A 21,045-nucleotide genomic window follows, 5' to 3' on the forward strand; every position below is an offset into this window, starting at 1 on the left:
CACAAACTGTCTCAGATATATTCATTTTAATCTAGGAAAAAGAGATTGTGTTTCAACTGCAGAACCTTGCAACAGAAAAAAAGACTCTGACTTTGGTATTATTTCATTCATAATTTCCCTTGATAGCCCATCTAGAATATATAATATGTAATACTAAAAATCTATAGAATACCTAAAAAGTTTTGGACAACTTAGTTATGAGATTTCATTAATATTACTTTTCTGTATAACCTTTACAGAGTACGTGTTGTACACAGGATTATATGGAATTAAAATGCTTTCTTTATTTCCAGAGGGTTGATTACATTATAAAATTTATACATCAAGGACTACAGGTTTTTAACACTTGTAATAGATTTTTTATTACATTGTTAATTAACTGTCTTTATCCATAATTTTTTAAAAATATAAAAAATAGACAAGGTAGTTTACAGGTTTTACAGCAGGAAGAATTTGGAGAAGCTCTCCCCATGACTATGACTCTGTGTGGAATCTTCCTAGATTAATGCAAATATTCTCCTAAGTGACTTATTGTTCAAAATGAACCAGTCTATTTGTAGATGTGTACATGCAACACTAAAAACATACATAAATATAGATATATTCATATTTATTTCTCTATCTAGAGAGAGAGAGAAAGAGTCTAGGAAAACTTCAGAGAAGCACCAATATGTTAGGGAATCTAAGATCCCTAATGGATCAATTCCTAAACAATTACATTTTCAAAGGTATAATGTCAATTACATTTTCAAAGGTATAATGCTAGCGATAATAATTACTATCTATTGTGATATCCACAAACTTTAGTTATTCATTCATTCATCATTTATTAAGCACATTGCAATGTCTAGTCCTTTTTAACCAGTACATCTTCTTTGTGGCTTGTCAGATGAGTCTCAGTGTCCTACCCATGTTACAGTGTTGACCAATGAAATGTATATGGTTAATGTTTACCTCATGATATTTTGCTACTCACACACTAGGTGCTTAATGATTGATTTTTTTTACTTAAAAAAAATCTTCCAAAGAAGACACTACAAGTGGCAAACAGGTACATGAAGAGGTGCTTAACATCACTAATCATTAGGAAATGCAAATCAAAACCACAGTGAAATATTACTTCACATCCATTAGAAAGACCATTCTCAAAAAGACAAGTAACAAAAAATATTGGCAAGGATATGGAGAAAAGGGAACCCTTCTGAACTGTTAGTGGGAATGTAAATTGATGCAGCCAGTAGAGAAAACACTATGGAGCTTCTTCAAAATATTAAAAATGGAACTATCATATAATCCAGCAATTACACTTCTGGGTGTTTATCCAAAGAAAAAACTAACTTGAAAAGATATGTGCACCCCTATGTTCATTGCAGCATTATTTACAATAGTCAAGATATGGAATAACCTAAGTGGCCACCACTGGATGAATGGATAAAGAAAATATGATTTTATACATATACATATATCATGGAATATTACTGGAATATTATTCAGCCATAAAATTGAAGGAGATCTTGCATTTGCAACAACACAGATGGAACTTGAGGGCATTAGGCTAAGGGAAATAAGTCAGACAAAGAAAAACACTGCATGATTTCACTTATTTGTGAAATCTAAAAAACAAAACAAAGGAGCAAACAAAAAATGAACACATAAATACAGAAAACAGACTGTTGGATACCAGAAGCAGGGGTGGGGGTGGGCAGGCAAATGTTTGAAGGAGGTAAAAAGTACACATTTCCATGAGTTATAAATAAATAAATTCTGGAACAGTAATGTACAGCATGGATTTTATAGTTAATAGTATGGTACATTTGAAATTTGCTAAAAGAGTAGATCTTAAAAGTTCTCATTGTAAGAAAAAAAATTATAACTGTGTGGTGATAGATGTTTACTAGACTTATTATGGGTGATCATTTCACATATATACACATACTGGATCATTATGCTGCACACCTGAAACTAATATAATTTATGTCACTCATATCTCAATTTTTAAAAAGTATAAAGATATTAACCAAAATTATTTATTAAGTATAACATATGTATAGTAAAATGAAAGAATCTTATACACACCTCTTGATGGCTTTTTATGAATGTACAAACTACACAGGGTCCTGTACTTTGGAACACCATTCTTGAAGGTTTCTAAATCTCTTTCCAGTGGTTAAGACTAGTCCACTCTTTCCCAAGCTCAAGCTTTCCCTTTGGGGCTCTGTCCTTGTTTCTTCACTTTAAGATGCTCCCCTTTGAGACACTCCCTAACTCAATACCCTGCATTCATGGTGTTGAGCAGATGCTTAAAGAGGTCCAGGATAATGCCTATAGAGTTGACTAAGGCTTTTTGAATAGTTCCAATTCTAGGGTGGTGGCTGGGGAACACACTGCTCCCCACTGCTCCATACATGAATATTGTGGGTCACATAATATTTATTTCATGGGATTGCTGGAGGTTGATCTCCCAGAATGGTGCTGGCATACTGATTTAGGGTGGTTCAGTTGTTTATGCAGTCAGAGGCCTCACAGAAAATATTTACCTGAGTACCTGAACACCTTATGCTACCCCAGAACCTATGTAATTGCTGATCAAGTCAAATATGCAGCACTGCTAACAACCCAGAAGTCTTCATGCCCCTACCAGTCAATAACTCGAGTTTGTCATTTTTTATATCTAATACTATATAGCTTATGACTTTAATATTAATTAAATTGTATGATATGCATCTTCTGTGATAGTTTATTTCACTTGAACATTGTGCCTGTGAGATCCATTCATGTGATTGCATATGGCTATGGTGCGTTCCATTGTTGTATAGTATTCCATTTTATGAATGTACTAAATTTTATTATTTGTTCTGGATGGTCATTGGGTTTTATCCCACTTGATACTATTTTGAGTAAAGTTGCTATGAATATTTCTCTACATATTGTTTGGGAGGCATTTGCAATTAATCATAACTTCTAAGTGTATGATTGCTGGGTGATTGGTGGGGGGGGTATGTTTATTGCTTTAGTAGAAGTTCCAGTTTTCCAAAATATATTATTTTATACTTTCACAGTTATGTATAAGCCAATTGTTGCCCATCCTTACCAGCACTATTAATTTTGCATTAATTGAATATAATTTATATGTCACTATATTTATTTATATCATTGAAATTATATAAATATAATTTATATGTGTTTGTGTGGGGTTGGGTAAGTATATTTATCTGTGGTCATTATGCAAGACATTTAATATTATCATGCTGTGGCTTTAACACATATTCTCCTTATCATTAATGTAAAAACTATAGCTCTTGACCATCTGGATGTCCCCTTTGGTAGAACACCATTTTAAAATCTGTGTCCACTTCCATAGAATTGTTTTTTTCCTTTGGAAATTATTAAAGTTTTTTATAGTCTGTGTATGAGTCCTTTCTCAGGTACATGTCCACAAATATCTTCTTGTACTATATGAACTGACTTTTCATTCTTTACTTGGTGTTTTTTGAGGAATTCAAATTTTCACATTCAATGAAGTCCAGTTTATTATTTCCCATCAAAGTTATTGCTTTTTGTGTCCTGTTGAAGGAATCTTTGTCAAACTCAATAACATGAAGATATTCTCCTATACTATCCTCAATATTTTTTATTATTTTACCTTCGCATTTAGGTCTATGATCCATCTATAATTGATGTTTGTGTCTGATGTGAAATAAGTATCAAGTTTTCTATATAAATATCCCAGTTGATCCAGAATAATTTATTGAAAAGTCCATCTTTTTCATACTGTATTTCATTACACTTTTGTTGTAAATTAGGTATTAGTACATAAGTGGGTCTGTATCTTGACACACTTACCTACTTTTCTCCATGTGCAATACTATACTATTCAAATTACTGTAATTTCATAGTAGTAAATATTGGTATCTGATAGTGTCTACACATCATATCCAGGAGTTCAAACCAAAACAGGTGGAAATTCCAGATCCTGGGCCACATCACAGATAAGTAAGCCCATCAAAGCAACATAACAAAGGGATCAATGGAAACAAGTTGGAACTCTTACTGGATTTTTATTGACATGGATTATCAGATATACTGAAGGTGCCTGAAAAGGAATGAGAAAGAAAAGACTAGGAGAAAGAAAGACTAGCCAGAGGTTTAAATTCCTTACTGCCCAATCAGGGCCGAATTCTTATTTCCTAGAAGTTCTGCATGGCAGAAAGTTGGTCCTCAGTTCTACTTTACCACCTCAGCGTTCAAAGTTGAAGAAATCTCATCTGGTCCCCCACTGAGGTCCAAACACTTTGCTTACAATTCATAGGACATGACAGATACATCAGTGGCTTAGTCCACCACTCTATTACTTTACCAAAACCAACTGCCTTCAACATTCACCTATGCCCAATTTTTATGGAACTGTGCAGGAAGCCAGCTTCATCACCAGGCAGACAGCTTGCAGGGAATCTGTCAAATTAACCCTGTCCTCCTACCCATAATATATTTCCCAAGCTTCTCTTAGGAATTTATTTTAAAATTCATAATTCAAGCCAATTTTCCTTTATCTCCTTTATAATTTTCAATCTGTACCACATATTTTTTACACTAACACTCAGCCATCTATCCACCCACCCATCCACTTAAATGCCGTTGCTAAATGTGTCAAGCCATGTCCAGGAACAGACTTATTGATTTCCCTACCCTTGTGGACTGTTTATTATAGAGCAGGTTCCATGCTAGTGTTGAAACCCCTACCCAATGATTCCGAAATGTCCACTTAATGACATGAAATTACCTCTTTGAAACTGAAAGACTTCTTATTTTATCATTTTTATTAGCAGAGGCTAAACATAACTTAGAAGACTGTACATTGGAAAAAAATGTAACAATAGATCGTGTCAATAAAATGTAATGATAAATAACTGTGGAAAAATGAAGAAACATGCTTAAGTGGCTCCAGATAAAATAAATAAACTAGTGTCAGAGCTGGTCTCTGAGGAGAGGAACAAGGAAGTCTATGAGGTGAGGGAGTTTTTTTTACTGTATACTCTCTGGTTAGTATTTATAACAATGGTGCTTGACATCCAAATCATCATCAAGATCTAGGCACAGACCTTATACACCTCACAAAAAAATATTTCAAAGTGGATCACAGACATGAATGTAAAAAACAAAACTATAAAACTCTTAGAAGATAATATAGAAGAAAATCTAGATGACCTTGGGTATGGTAATGACTTTTTAGCATTGATTTTAGAGCATAATCTATGACAGAAAGAATCTATAAGCTGAACTTCATTAAAATTAAAATTTCTGTTCATAAAAGACAATGTGAAGAGAATAGGAAGGCAAGCAATAGACTGGAACAAACTATTTGCAAAAGACATATATGATAAAGGACAGTTATCCAAAATAGAGAACTATTAACACTCAACAATAAGAAAACAACCCAATTTAAAAATGGGCAAGAGACCTAAACACACACCTGACCAAAGAAGACATAAAAATGGCTAATAAGTTGAAGAAAACATGTTCCACATCATATGCCATCAGGGAACTACAAATTAAAACAACAATGAGATACCACTACCCACCTATTAGAATGGCCAAAATCTAGAACACTGACAACACTAAATGCTGACAACAGGAACTCTGCTACATTGTTGGTGAGAATACAAAATCACACAGCCACTTTGGAAGAAATGTGGTAGCTTCATACGTAACTAAACAAACTCTCACCATATGATCCAGCAATTGTGTTCTTTTTTATTTACTTACCCAGAGGGGATGAAAATTTATGTGCACACATAAACCTGAACACAGATGTCTAAAGCACCTTTATTCATAATCATCAAAACTTGGAAACAAACAAGATGTCCTTCAGTAGATGAATGAGTAAATAAAGTGTGGCACATCCAGACAATAGAATACTGTTCAGTATTAAAAAGAAATGAGCTATTAGGCCATGAAAAGACAAGGAGGAAACTTAAATGCATATAACTTAAATGAAAGAAGCCAATCTGGAAAGGCTACATATGGTATGATTCCAGCTATATGACACACTCGAAAAGAAAAAACTATGTAAACAGTAAAAAGATCTGTGGTTGCCAGAAGTTGAGGGGTGGGAGAAGGATGAATAAGACAGGAGCATAGATTTTTAGGGTCATGAAACAACTTTGTATGATCCTGCAATGATAGGTATTATGCTATTATATATTTGCCCAAACTCACAAAAAGTACGACACTGAGAGTGAATCCTAATGTAAACTTGGACTCTGAATAATAACAGTATCTCAATGGTAATAAATGTATCACCCTGATGAGTGTTTTTGTTAATGGGTGGGGACAGAGGTTATATGGGAAATCTCTGTACCTTCAACTCAGTTTTTCCATCAATGTAAAACTTCTGTAAAATATAGTCTACTAAAAATATGGTGCTTCTATTATTATTTAATAATTATTAAAATATTAAAATTATTTGAAATATATTAATAGCTATTTCTGTTTCTTCCGAGTAGGAAAAGTTATTATGGATTGTTTTATTTTTGTTTCTTTTGTTTTAGATAATACTGCAAAAAAGGAAACAACAAGCAAATGTTCATGCAGTCTCCAGGCACAAGAACTAAGGATGTAAAGATCATCTTAATGACCTAGGAGAGGGCACTGTAGTAAAGCTCTCCAAAATACCTACAAAGGTACATATTCATGCATTAAATATAAACACTCTAAGCAGGTGCAGTGGATAAGTTTATATTTAAATATTTTAGATTATAACATTCAACATGCATATATAAAATATTTTAGAAATTGCATCCAATGGTCTAGTAATATTTATGATGTCTCTCTTCATTTAAATGGGATTATACAATTTGTTTTAGTGTTCACTAAGTTTGCACTATCTTCTGTTCTCATTTTTAACTCATTTCTTGATAATTGAATTATGTTTAATAAGTTATTAACATATACATATATGTATATTATATATACATATAATGAATGAAATGTTATTTATCAAAAGAATTTTTTTCTGAGGTGTGATTGTGTTAAAAATTAAGATTTCATAGGTTCATTAGGTTATTTCCAGTTCAGAGCTATTACAAATAAAGATGCTATGAACATCTATATACAAGTCTTTGTATGAGCAAAGTGTTTTTTTAAAAATTTCTATTAGTTAAGTAACTAGGAATATATTGGTTGGGTCATTTGAGAGGAGTATGTCAAAAGCTATTTTTAAAATTACAAAGCTGTTTTCCAAAGTCTTTCTTCCATTTTGTGTCCAACCAGCAGTGTATGAGAGTTCTAAAAAAGTTGCCCCACATCTTTGCTAGCATTTGGCATGGTTAGTCTTTTTATTTGTAATGGTATCTGACGTGGTTTCAATTTGTATTTCCCAAATGGCCAATGATGGTGAACATCTTTTCATGAACTTATTGACCATTCACATATCTTTTTGTGAATACCCATTAAAATTTTACCTTTGGTTTTTTTAATTGGGGCTTTTGTCTTTTTATTATTGACGTGTAAAAGTTCTTCATATAGTCTGCAAACAAATCAATTGTCTGGCAAATGTGTTGCAAGTATTTTCTCTCACTCTGGGGGCCTTAGATTTTTCTTGGGCATGTATTTTGAAAGGAAATATTTCTTATTTTGATGAAGTCCGTACAGTCAGAGTAGGGTCTTTGGGAGGTCAGGTGATCAACAGGTTTCTGAAACCATCTGTGGTTATTTGCCTAGATCAGAATGATTGGATGTAACAACTCAGCAACTGGCAGAATTCCCTTATACTCTAGGAAGGTCAGTCCTTTGTTCTATTCTGGCCTTCAATTGATTGGATGAGGCCCATCCATATTATGGAGGTCCCAGATTTTGCTGTGCTACCAGGAAAGTTTAAAGGACACTCAGTGAACTTGTGCCTTAGCTTGGGTTAAAAACAAAAAAGATATCTTTGCACATTTTTTGGTGGCTCATAACAAAGATGATGGTAATCCTGTGCAACTGAGAAAAGGTCCTAGAGATGTGCCTGAAGTTCTGTGGCTCTCTCTATGCTTATCTGCTGTATCTGTTTCTTTCTCCTACTGTATTTTATCTTGACCTCATTTGAAGTCTAAAACGAATATATCCTGTGAATTCTCAGGAGTCCTTGGAGATGTTTGATTCTATGTAATAGGTGCAGTTGCTGTTTCAAAATATATAAAAATGGAGTACAAAATGATGCTTATGACGTTTTATTGATTATTTTCTCTTTTGTAGTTAAATGATTAAGGAGGCCAACTCTGCCATGGAAGAAATAAGATCTGTATTTTATTTCTTTGATTAGTGCTTTGGAACCCACACCCCACAGCACTGTCAAGTCAGTCCCATTACAGCTATTATAGTTCTCAGCAGCTTAGCCAAGATAATCAGTGAATTATCAGTGAATATGATATCTCCATATACAAAGAGACTATTAATAGTACTTGAGTCACATTAAGACTTTATCTTTGAATCCTGATTTTAATATTCATTTGTAGAAATAAATAATACCTACTCAACAATAACATTTATATTTAGTTTAAGGACAAAAATGTGTTATGTAATTTTATCTCCAATTTGACACTGTGCGTAAGTGAGAAAACATTGAGCTCAACATCATATTCTGTAATGCATTTACTCTATAAGAACCTAAGAACACTTCTTCCCCTCTTTAGGCTGAAAAGGCAAAAGATTTGAAGGCTATATTCCAATCAACTGTTCATAGTCAAACTTCCTTCAAAACAAAGATTGTCACCACCCGATCTCGGATCTGCTTGGTTCTTATCCCATAAATAATGGGGTTAAGAGCAGGGGGAATGATCACATATAAATTAGCCAGGAAGATGTGGATATAACGTGGAATATTGTGGCCAAATCGATGAGTTATAAAAGAAAAAAAGGCTGGAGTAAAGAAAGCTAAGATGACAAACACATGGGAACCACATGTGTTAAGAGCTTTGAGTCTGGCCTCCCGGGATGGGAGTCTGAAGACAGCATGGAGGATCTTCACATAGGAGATAGCAATCAAAATAACTTCCAGAAGTATAACAGACATAAGGATTAATCCGAATAACATGTTGACTTTTATGTTAACACAGGCCAGACGGGCAATGCCCATGTGCTCCCAATAAGTATGAGGTATGATGTTATGTCCACAGAATGAAAGCCTTAGAAGGAGAAACACAAGTGGGAAAACCAAAACAAAGTTTTTCAATGTTCCTATGCCAGCAATAATACAAATAGTTCTGTTGGTGAGGATTGTGTTGTATTGAAGAGGATGGCAAATGGCAACATAACGATCAAAAGCCATGGCTACAAACATAAATGTTTCAAAGCCTGTAAACAGATGTATAAATAACATTTGAGCTAATCATCCCCCAAAGTCAGTCTCACTGAGGCCAAACCAGAATATGCTCAGCATTTTGGGGATGGTGGCGGTGGACAAACCCAGGTCAGTGAGAGCCAGCATGGCCAGTAAGTAGAACATGGGCTGGTGAAGGCTATGCTCAGTCTGGATCACAAAGAGGATGATGACATTCCCCAGGAGAGCAATCAGATACAATGTACCAAATGGGAAGCCAAGCCAGAACTGCATATTTTCCAGTCCTGGGATTCCCAAAAGCAGAAAGGATGAGGGGTGAATACATGAGGTATTGGTTGGAGACATACTGGTAAAGGGCTTCTGGTAGTCACACTCCAGTCATTTGAAGGAATTTTTAGTTCTGTATAAAGTTTTCCAATGCCTTATCAATACTGCTAATACTGAATAAGAGCAAAAAAGATGTAATTAGTACATTTTCCTAGGAATGCAGAAGAACATGTTGACCCTCATATATCTCTTCCTTTTACTTTCATTAATGTATATAAGCAAATGAAGAGTATTCCTTAAGAAATGAATGACTATTTGAATACTGGATGAGATAATAAAAAATAATTTTAGTGGGAATGTAGACCAAGTGGTTGATATAAAATTCTTTATTAGGCTTTAACTTTTTCAAGCATTTAATTATAAATTGGCAGAAGATACACACTGCTATCCCACTGATAACTGATTACAGTCTGTGAGTACTGACAATATTATAGATTTCAGAAGAATCCTTTAACCATTTGTGTAACTAGAAATATGAGTCTTCTGAGCATTTCTACTTATAACCAATGTTCCCGTATCCCTGCTACTTAATATGGCCTGTCTTTGTTACTCAAGATGCTTATAAATAACTTTCATCAAAATCTAAGTATATTCATTTTGCTTCTTCTAAATTTGTGTTACTTCTTACTTTTGTCATCAATGGATTTAGAAATGTATTTTGTTCTTTGAAACAGGATCTTCTCTTATGAGGCCACAGAATTCACAAAATTCAATGTTAGATATGAAACCACCATTTTTTTAGAGAGACTGACTTAGGCTTAAGCACTCACTGAATCATACAGACTCCCCATTTATTTCCCCTATCTTCACAGCAGACAAATTGACTCAACTTTATTTCTAAATAGTACATATTATTCCCAACTCTGTGTTAAACGGAGAATCATGGATATCATTCTTGTATTATTATTATTGCTATTGGAAAAGGACACATATAAAACTAAGTGTTAAATACACATTTTATATTACTTATTTCAATTTCACAAAGAAATATTAGGTGAATTACGTTACTTGGCTACTCACATAGGCCACGTGAGGCAAGCAGGACAGATTCTGCTTCCTGAATAATTGGATTCCTTTTATGTCTAGATTACAGGTGCAAGTCTCCATCCTCAAAATGAAACTGCTTTGTTAAAGTCTGACCTCCTGCTATTCCTAGAATTCTGACCAAATGTATTTTTTCACTGGACTTTTGTTTAGTCTAAAACATTTAGTCCTTTACTCAGTTTCTTGAGTTATGTTGCCCTTGTGATCAATGCCCCTAGGTTACCTCCCAGTTTATTCTTCTTCATTCTCTATTACCTCTTACATATTTTACTAATATAATTGGTCTAAATACACATTTCTAAAGAAGAAGAACCAAAGATGAATTATAATTGGTAAAGAACAGCCCTTTGAAGAGGGTGTATGATTAGCATTAATAATGAGAGATATGACCTTTTTCTAGAAGCCAAATAAGTTAGGACATTGCACAATACACAATGCACTTGAGATTTCAGGAAATCAAAGCAGAAGATTTAAAAAATCTGAGGCATGACCCTGTGGGAGAAAAGAGAAGATGAAATCTCTAAAAACGGAAATGTACCTGTTAGAGGGATCCCATGCCAGATATTAGGAAAAGGTAAAAGGAACCAGCATCATCCTTATACTAATCCTCCAGGTCTGCACCTTAGTTACCCATTCTCTACAAGGCCTTCACTGAACTCAGTGCTGGACTGTAATATTCTTTCCCAGGACCCTCTTACTCTACTGCACATCTCTCTGTGTGTCTATTTAATCAATGTCTGGACCCATTTAATTGTAAGCTTCATGCAGAGATGCAGGGGGACAGGGAGTTCTTTGGGATATCATTACTTCTCCAGTACATCTGGTGGAGAGCTACCACTTAGAACATTTGCTAATGAAAGACTGGATAAGTAGGTAATTATTAATTTTACCTCCTGGTCAAAAGTTCTCATGTTAGAAGGTTGGGAATAGATATAACAGTTAAGGATAAGGAACTGAGAAGCAAAACTATAATTCTCGTAAGGTGATGCTCTGAGTGTATGAAGAAGAAAACTCTTTGATTAGAGGCTTTCCTGACAAGGGGAGGCTACCAATGGGCCTGTGATGTAATAGAGGGAGACTATCAAGCAGACACTGTAACAAGAATTTAGTAAAAACAGGTGACCATGTCAAATAGATAGACAATGGATACTGAATGAATAAAGATATGTTCATGATGTGGGACAGGGAAAGAGGATCATCTTACTTTTTCCAAACTAGGCCCTAGTATTTGGAAAAGAGTAAGATAGACTGGAAGAGTCAGTAAGTAATAAGTGAGTTCTTATGAAAGGAAAGTAAAAGTGATGTCATTATAAAAAACTCTTTTTTCAACTGTCACATGTTTTTATCTACAACTTACAGGTTCAATGCTAAAGTTGTTTGATAATACGGAAGCCTAAGCAAGAATGAATACGAATGTAAACACGTAGCAATTTATGCATAGATCAGAATGGAAAAAAAATCATTGTGTGCTTTTAAGAAACTACACACATATTACTCGGAATCTGAAGTTATTGTTGGGGAGGAAGAAATTTCCTCCACTTCTTGAGGTCTTTCCAGCTGGTTTAAGAATGAGATTGGCATGAGACAGATTAACAGAAGGGAAAATACAAACTTCAATTACATCTGTACAAGGAATCCATAGACATGAGTTTCCAAAGACAGTCAGGAAAAATGAGGTATGTATGTCATCCTGAGCTGAGGAGAGGTGGATATAAGTCTGAGACTTCAAAGGAAAAGGGAAACAATTCACAGGAATATGAAAAAGCATGTGTTTGGTAAACAAATGTTTGCCAAGTCACTCAGAAACAAGGAGAGACAGAGAGGAATTACAACAGACTTTGCCATATTCTTCCTGGTCTACCACCCTGATGGTCCTTATAATGTAATCTCTGGAGATAGCTCTCTTCCTGGAACGGTCTTCTAATCTAAATTCTCCTTATGCAGTTTGGAGTGGGGAGATCAAAGTTTCTTTCTGAGCCTTCTGAACCTTAATTGTTTTCAATTTTGAAATAATCTGCATGTCACAATGGCACACCTTGAGGAGGCCTGCTCTTGTTCTCTCCAGTATTAAACCATCACTGCTCTTCACCATTAGCGAGAACAAAATAAAACTAGAAAATGTATTGATTTGATTTGGGAAATTTCTGAGAATGCTATATTTTGGATATTAAATTCAAAAGAAATTTAGAAATAACCAGTAACATGATAAAGTTCAGTAGAATTAGGCCAGAAAAAAAAGAATCAGAAATGGGATAAAGGAGAGAGAAGAGAGAATCCAGGCAGAGAGAGAAGACAGAAGAGGAGGGGAGAAAAATGCAATTAATACTTCAACAAAATAAGCTGCTTGTTTTAACTGTTTCACTTTTTAAACTTTTTCTTACCATTAAAAGTAGGTACAACTTATGAAAACAATGATAAAACATTAAAATATGCAGAATCACCTGAAATTGTACCATTTAGAAATAAGCATGTAAAATATTTTGGTTTATCTCCTCCAAATTAATGTTTGTGTTATATATAAAGTTAATGAGATTAAACAATAGATCCAAGACAAAACCTTCCAAACCTACATGTTCAAATACAAATAATAGCCAAGCCTGTTCCCAACTCACCAGCCTTGGGTATAACCAACATCAGAAGAATCTACAATCCTAATAACTGCTCCAAGTATGTGCCAGTCTCATCACTGTGGTCAAGGAGAAAAGTTTATACTGGGATTGAAAATCCTCTCCCTGATAGGGAGTAGCTGCTCTTCTGGGACTTTGTAGGAGGACAGCATGAAGGACAATGAATTTGAAATTTCTCATCACAGGTTAATGGGCAGAAAAAAGCACATGGGCAAAGGAATCCTTTGGGGATCTTAAGTTTCTCCCCTTGGGTTCCCAATTTGCAAGAACATCTCATTCTCTTAACACTATTTCTAATTGCTCTCTTGCCATCAGTCCCATAAGAATAATATTTGTGTCAATCTGATTTCCCCCATCTTGTTACCCAGAGCTATTATATTCTCTAATGATTGTGTCACTTTTTCCAGCAAATATCATTTGCTTGATCTAGAAGCCAGGTAAGCCATGAGCACTTATTTAAGTTTAAGCATGTGCTCAGATACGTTTTGTCTCTGTGAATCTTTCCCACAGGAAGCTTATGTTCTGGTTGAGCAGATAATCAGATAACTAACTACTTACAAATATGCAAATAATTACATTTTAACATTGCAGGGGTTCAGAACAAATCACCCCAAGATGTGCCACTTTGGGATGCCTGTTATTTCAAACTAAAAACAATCAAGCCAAAAGACCCAGGAAGAAATTTTGACCTTTCCCTAACTGCCTAGAAGAATTTAGACAAGAGGACCTCATCCAGAAAGGAACCATCCATAGATAACTACATTACAGTATGAACTAAGTATGGGAGACAGGCAGGAACATAGCGAGGCCTGTTTGTTAAAATTCCTCTCCATGTCCAATTGTTTTTGGGTGGCCCAGCAACCATTGACCCCTTTTCATCTTCCTGTGAATTGATTTCCTTCCCTTTGAAGTCCCAGGTCTCCACCCCCTTCTCTTTGGTTCAGGATGACATATAGACCTCATTATGCCTGACCATCCTTGGACTCCCTCATGTTTATGTGGATTCCCTACATGTCCACAATTAAATTAGATTTTCTCCTAATAATCTGTCTTATATCAATTTATTTCTTAGACTAGGCAGAAGAACCTTGAAGTGTTCAGGAGAATTTTTCCTCTCCAACAACATATATGGTGCCAACTTCAGAGCTACAGAAATTCAGAGAACCACTAAGCCTTCTAGGCTTTGTAACTCAGAAAGGAATTAGAAGGTGGCATAATAAAAACTGCAAAGTAAAATAGAAATGTGTATTATTTGAGGACATCACAGAAATACTATATACTGTGCCTACCTGGGATAAGTATAGAATTATGGGAGAACGGCTTTCTTCTGAGCCAGAAAAAAACAGCTATAGCAGCTGTTGGCTGATAGCTGGCAGGGGCACCAACATCTTTACCATGTTGATGCCCACTTAACATAAATAACTTCACAAAATACGAGTATCAGAAAAAGTCATGTTGTGTTCATGATGTTGGAGTGAATTAAAAACAAGACCTTTCCATAATCTTGTCTGAGCAGAGACAAAAAGAAAAATACTGTCCTCCCCAGCCACCCCCCACCCCGCTGAAAAAAGGGTATTCTTCTGCTAGTTGATAGAGTGACTATGGCTATTTTATCAAATATAACTTGAGCCCCCTCCCAACTTTCTATATACAAATTATTAAGATACACAATAATAGAACTAGTCTGTTTTCTTAAAACCACCTGCTTATGACAAGTATCACCCAAATAAGTCCAAACCCAATACCAAACCCTTTCCTAAACTGAGACCCCTGGCATTTATTTCATCACTCTGTCGTGTCCCTTGTCGTAGCAAGTAACAAACCAGACTTTTATTTTCTTTACTATAACTGTATTCCTGTGTATGAGGATGTCAGCTGGTCCACATGCTCCCCAGTAGTTGGCATCTCAGGAGTGTTTTTAAACCATTCTAACAACTTGTAATTCTGTCTCCTTGTGTTTTCAGTTTGCATTTCATGGAAATCAAATAATGCTGAGCATCTTTTCATGTTTTTATTTGCCATCCATTCTTTCATGAAGTGGCTGTTCAAATAATTTGCCCATTTTTTAAATTAGGTTGTTTTCTTAATATTGAGTTTTGAGAATTCTTTTTATATTCTGAATATAAGTCTTTCATTATATCCGTGTTCTGCAAATGCTTTCTCCCAGTCTGTGTTTGTATTTTCCTACCCTAAACAGTGTCTTTTGAAGAGCAAAAATCTTTTTTTTCATGAAGTTCAATTCATCTTTTTATTTAAAAAATAGTGCCTTTTATGTCATATATAAGCAAACTTTGCATAAAACAAAGTCACAAATATTTTTTATATGGTGTTTTAATAGATTTGCGCCTTTAGGTGTCACCTTTAAATTTATGTTAATTATTTCTTGAGATGTATTTTAGTATACTTTATATTAAAGTGTAACAGATTCCTAGGAAAATGCATAAAACCGTTACCTTAGGGTTAAATAATTTTCAGAAACTGTCAACATCAAACAGATCAACAAACAGAAGCCACCTCATAAGAGCTCAGTTATTACTACCCGTAAAAGATAACCACAATCCTAACTTCTAACACCATAGACTATGCTTGTCTACATGTAAGCAAAAGATTAGCAGCAGACCTGAAACCACTTTTTCTCTTCCTCCCTGGGTAGCCCAGGAAAACAATTACTCTAGTTAATTCCCCTGTAAACATACTAATAACTAGACACCCTGACAAGGATAAATCACTGATATGGGTCTATGTAACTCTTGATTTGAGAATTCAGTCATTGCATTTCACTTCTGTTCATTAACTTAAAATATATATATATATAGGTATACATATATTTTATTATAAAAATGTATATATAATACATATATACATATATAGAGAGAGGTAGGGAAAGGTGTATATACATGTATATATGTAATATATAAATACAAACTTTTTCCTTCATGCTCATTTATTATTTATATTTATAGTTTGTTCATTCTCATTGCTGCATAGTGTTTCATTATTTAAATATATCACACTTTCTTCATACATTCTACTATTAACGTACATTTGAGCTTTATCAATTAATTGATTGTTACATATAGGCTATCTGTGATCATTGATGTACATATCTTCAGATGAATTTATATAATGATTCATTGTGTATATTTCTAGTAGCAGAATTTTTGGTTCATAGGACATGCATATGACTAGTTATCTGTGATACTGCCAGTTTTCTAAAATGATTTTACCAATTTACTTTCTCACCAGCAATGTGTGAGGGTTCTAGTGGCTCCACTTGCAGCTACTTAAACTTTTCATTTTCTACATTCTGGTCAATACACAGCAGAATTGCTTAGTGATTTTAACTGTATTTCCCTTAGGACTAAGGAAGTAGAGCATCTTACTAGAAATTTGTATATCTTTCTTTCTGAAATACCCAAGTCCTTCGCCAATTTTTCTATGTGGTAGTGTTCTTTTTTCTTATCACTTTAAAGGAATCCTCTATATTCCTTGTAATACAAGTTATTTAGTTTGCCTATTCTTTCTGTTAATGGTGTATTTGATTAATTTTAATATACACTGGATAATCAATGTTTCCAGTATTGTTGGCATGTATATGTGCATGTACTCATGCTTTATTTTAGGATTATTTACTTATTCTAAGGTTATGAAAATATTTTCCTTTTTTCCAGAAGCTTTATTGTTTTTCCTTTTAAGTTCATATCTATAATTCATTTGGGAAGGATTTTTTTTTGTATGAGATGAGTTAAACATCAAGATTCATTACTTTTTCATATGATTGCCCAACTGATTCAGAGTCTTTTATTGAAAATACTATCTTCTGTCACTGTGTTACAATGTTATCTTGGCAATAATTCAGGCAAACCTGTATCTGCAGTTCTGTTTCTGGACTTTCTCTTCAGTTTCATTGGACAGGTTTTCTATACTTGCACCAAAAACACACTCTCATAATGACTATAGCTTTCTTATAGGTCATTACTATAGCATTAGAACAGGTCTTGGTTTTCTTGGCAATTTTAAGTCTTCCAACTTTTTACTTCAGGAAAAAAACTGGCTATTTTTGGCTAAATATATATATCAGGACAGTATTCTGCTTATGAGTATATCATTCAAAATAGTCTAGATTTTCCTGAGGTATAACACCCACCCTCTCACAAACCTCAGTGTGTTAAAGAATCAAAGGTTTAATTCTTATTCATACTACATAACAAATGCCAGATTGGGGTGGGGAATGACTTTATTTTTATTTATTTTTATTTTACTACTATTTATTTTTCTACCTTCCCTACTATTCTAAAGTATTTTTTTCTTTTTCTTTTTTTTTTTGGTATCATTAATACACAATTACATGAGCAGCACTGTGGTTGCTAGATTCCCCCCATTATCAAGTCCCCACCACATACCCCATTACAGTCACTGTCCGGGAAGGACTTTATTGTAGTCACTTAGGTATCTATTCTGATGAAGGAACCAGAATTTCATGACATGGCATTTTAACAAGTCTGCAAGAGCAGGGGAGAGAATGGAGAGGCACGTAGTCACTCTTAAATGTCTCTCCTTTCAGAATTGACCCAGGTCGGGTCACTTCTACAAAGATTTTATCTGCCACAGCAAGTTCCATGAGCAAGTCTAGCTGCAAGAGGTTGGGCACACACAATCCTCCCATGTTCGTGGAAGGAAAAGAAAAGTGTACGTGTGAGTGAACACCAGTGATGTTTAATTTCAGTGTGTCAAGCAGATATTTCTAACTTTCATCCTCTGATAACTAAGACAACAATTTGCAAGTTGTATATTCTTCCTTAAAATTTTCAGGTTTTTTTTCTCCACTGATTATTTTATCCAAAGGCCCAATTTAATTTTGATAATGATATTAATTTTTGTATTTCCTTATATGTGAATGTGAAGATATTATTTTTGTTTGTTAATGGACAAATAGATAAGCTCCTCTGTTGTCTATTTGGGTGATAAAGGTTTTTTTACCTTATCTGGAGTCGGAAAACTTTAAATATACAGGCTAGCTTGACAGTTAATTTGTCTGACGTCTGTTCATTCAATTGCCTTTGTCTATTCCCTCGATCTGAACTGGATTTTCTAAAAACAAAAAATTTAAATGTGGTCTATAGATTTGTGTAGCAAGTATGATATATGACTATGCTGTCCTATTTACAAAGCTTTTGCTAGAATTAACTACAATATTGAGAAGGCAATAGCTAAACTTCTTTATTTCTTTATGACATTTTCTGGGCACACAGAATTTCCATGCTTGTAGACTGATGAAGAATTAAAACTTTTAACCAAGGTAAAAGAGATAACATAACTCTGGCAGACTCTCTTGAATGTAGTTTCAAATAATACCTCCTTTATGGACTCAGTCAATATTTTTCCATACAATAATTTTAAAAAGTGAAAAGGTCAAATATATTTCTAGTTTTGTGTTTCTATCTTCATATATAGACCCAGTATTGGGGGTATTTATTGAAGATAATTACAAAGTTTCTAAAAAACCTCTCCCAAATACAAATTACCATGTGATTTTACAGGCATGTTCTTAGCCTTATTAACCTAGCTCTCTCACCAGGGATTTCTCAGGTCCTAGGATTCTGTCTTTCCATCTTTCTATCACCAAACAGCTAAATACAATTTAGCACATGTAAAAGTTAGTGAATATTCATTTAATGAATGTATCTTTCATGACTATGGACCATTATTTCCTGATCTCTTTATTTCATTTCTAAATGTATGGTTTCTTCTGTTTCTTTAGATCCTGGAGCCAAAATCTCAATCATAATTTATTAGGACAATTTGTTGATCCACAGTTTATTTACTTGAAAATGAAAAAATTAAGAGTAACTGTATCATAGAATTGACATAGGAAATAGATGTGTTAATAAGAGTAAATTATTTAGAATGGAAAATGCTGAGTTAGATGTCATTGTTATTTCAAAAATCTTGTCCCTAAAATTATCTATAAACCCTGAATAAATTTCATTCTGTTGTTTTCATGTATTCTCTGAATTCAACTTGTATAGTTTTAAAACAACCTGACTTAATAACCTACTTTCCACTAACAGCTAGATTTTCAGATGAGTCATTTAATAATCCTAACTATTAAACTTCAGTCTGAAAACTTGCAAATGTACTAACTACTTTACAGGGTTACCATGATTTTCAAACAGTATAAATATGACCACTTTGTAAAAGAGGCAATTATAATATTATCACCAATAAATTTATTATTATCCTTAAACTCAAAGGTTTATGGAGAAAAGAATGTCATTACTGTTCATACTCACCTTTGCTCCCTCCATTTTTTTTATTATAACTCCTTCTAATCATCATATGAATAAAATAGAAACCATGATTGTAAGACTACTGATGATTAATCATCTTTCAAAAAGAAAATCCTCAAAACAATCTCCCTAATCTGCCTGGTCCTGACCCCATAGATTACAGGATTGAGGGCTGGTGGAACAACCACATATAGGTTGGCTAAGAGGATGTGGATATATTGGGGGACACTGTGGCCAAAACGATGTGTCAAGAAAGAGAAAAATGCTGGTGTGAAAAAGGCTAAAATAACTCCAATATGTGAGCCACAGGTGTTGAGGGCTTTGAACCGAGCTTCCCAGGAGGGCAGGCAGAAGACAGCATACAGGATCCTGACATAGGAAAGACTAATAAGAAGCACATCAAATAATAAAATAGACATGTCCCCAAGACCAAATATTATGTTCACTTTGATGCTGGCACAGGCCAAGCGGGCAATGCCCATGTGCTCACAGTAGGTGTGAGGGATGACACGGTGCCCACAGAAGGGCAGCCTCAGGAGGAGGAACACCAGGGGGGCCACCATGCACAGGCTCCGCAGGACACCAGCGCCTGCAATGATGCTGATGGTTTTGCTGCTGAGGATGACGGTGTAGTGAAGGGGTTTACAAATGGCAATGTAACGGTCAAAGGCCATGGCAACCAGCACGATGCTCTCCATGGCAGTGAAGAAGTGGATGAAGAACATCTGGGAAAGGCAGCTTTCAAAAGATATGTCCTTGAGGTGAAACCAGAAGATGCCCAGCATTTTGGGGATGGTGGCTGTGGACAAGCCCAGGTCGATGGAGTCCAGCATGGCCAGGAAGTAGTACATGGGCTCATGGAGGCTGTGCTCAGTCCAGATGACAAACAGCACAGCAGTGTTCCCCAGGAGAGCAACAAGGTACACAAAGAGGAAGGGGAATCCGACCCAGACGTGCACATCTTCCATTCCTGGGATGCCCAGCAGAAGGAATGACAAAGGGTGGAATTGGGTGTCATTAGACACAGACATTCTCTCTGCCATTGTTGGTAATTGCACAGGTCAGTGTTAGATGTAGTCTTCCCATTAGTGATTCTTTCTCCACTTCCTTTTTTTTCCAGACTCCTGGTGAAATGCAAAATAATTTGCTAATATTCCTTTTCACTCATTCAACTACTTGATTCCGAAATCAGAGACCACAAATTTACTTTTGTTTAATCTTGTACCTAAAGTTACTTGACACATAAATTCTCAGGAAGAAAAGTTTGTTAAATGAATAGATCAGGGGAAAGTCATAACAATACCAAGCATGCCAAGATGATAAGTAATGTAATTTCCATTTTATCTAGATCTTCCAAATGCCATGTTCATCCAAAATATCTGGGATCATGCATAAAGACAAGAAAATGGGGACATTTTGCACAGGAACTTTGAAAGGT

At 34.8% G+C, this 21,045-nt stretch overlaps 1 protein-coding gene and 1 pseudogene across 1 annotated transcript; both read right to left on the reverse strand.

Moving 5' to 3' along the window:
* Window positions 1–8,722: 8,722 nt before the first annotated feature.
* Window positions 8,723–9,664, reverse strand: LOC108404126 (olfactory receptor 52E8-like; annotated as a pseudogene).
* Window positions 9,665–19,696: 10,032 nt separating this feature from the next.
* LOC108404121 (olfactory receptor 52E8) lies at window positions 19,697–20,653 on the reverse strand. The gene has a single exon (XM_036994485.2). It carries the CDS (start codon window positions 20,648–20,650, stop codon window positions 19,697–19,699), a length of 954 nt encoding a protein of 317 aa, XP_036850380.2. The 5' UTR covers window positions 20,651–20,653.
* Window positions 20,654–21,045: the final 392 nt, after the last annotated feature.

The sequence above is a fragment of the Manis javanica genome, chromosome 11, assembly GCF_040802235.1.
Source record: "Manis javanica isolate MJ-LG chromosome 11, MJ_LKY, whole genome shotgun sequence".
NCBI lineage: Eukaryota > Metazoa > Chordata > Mammalia > Pholidota > Manidae > Manis > Manis javanica.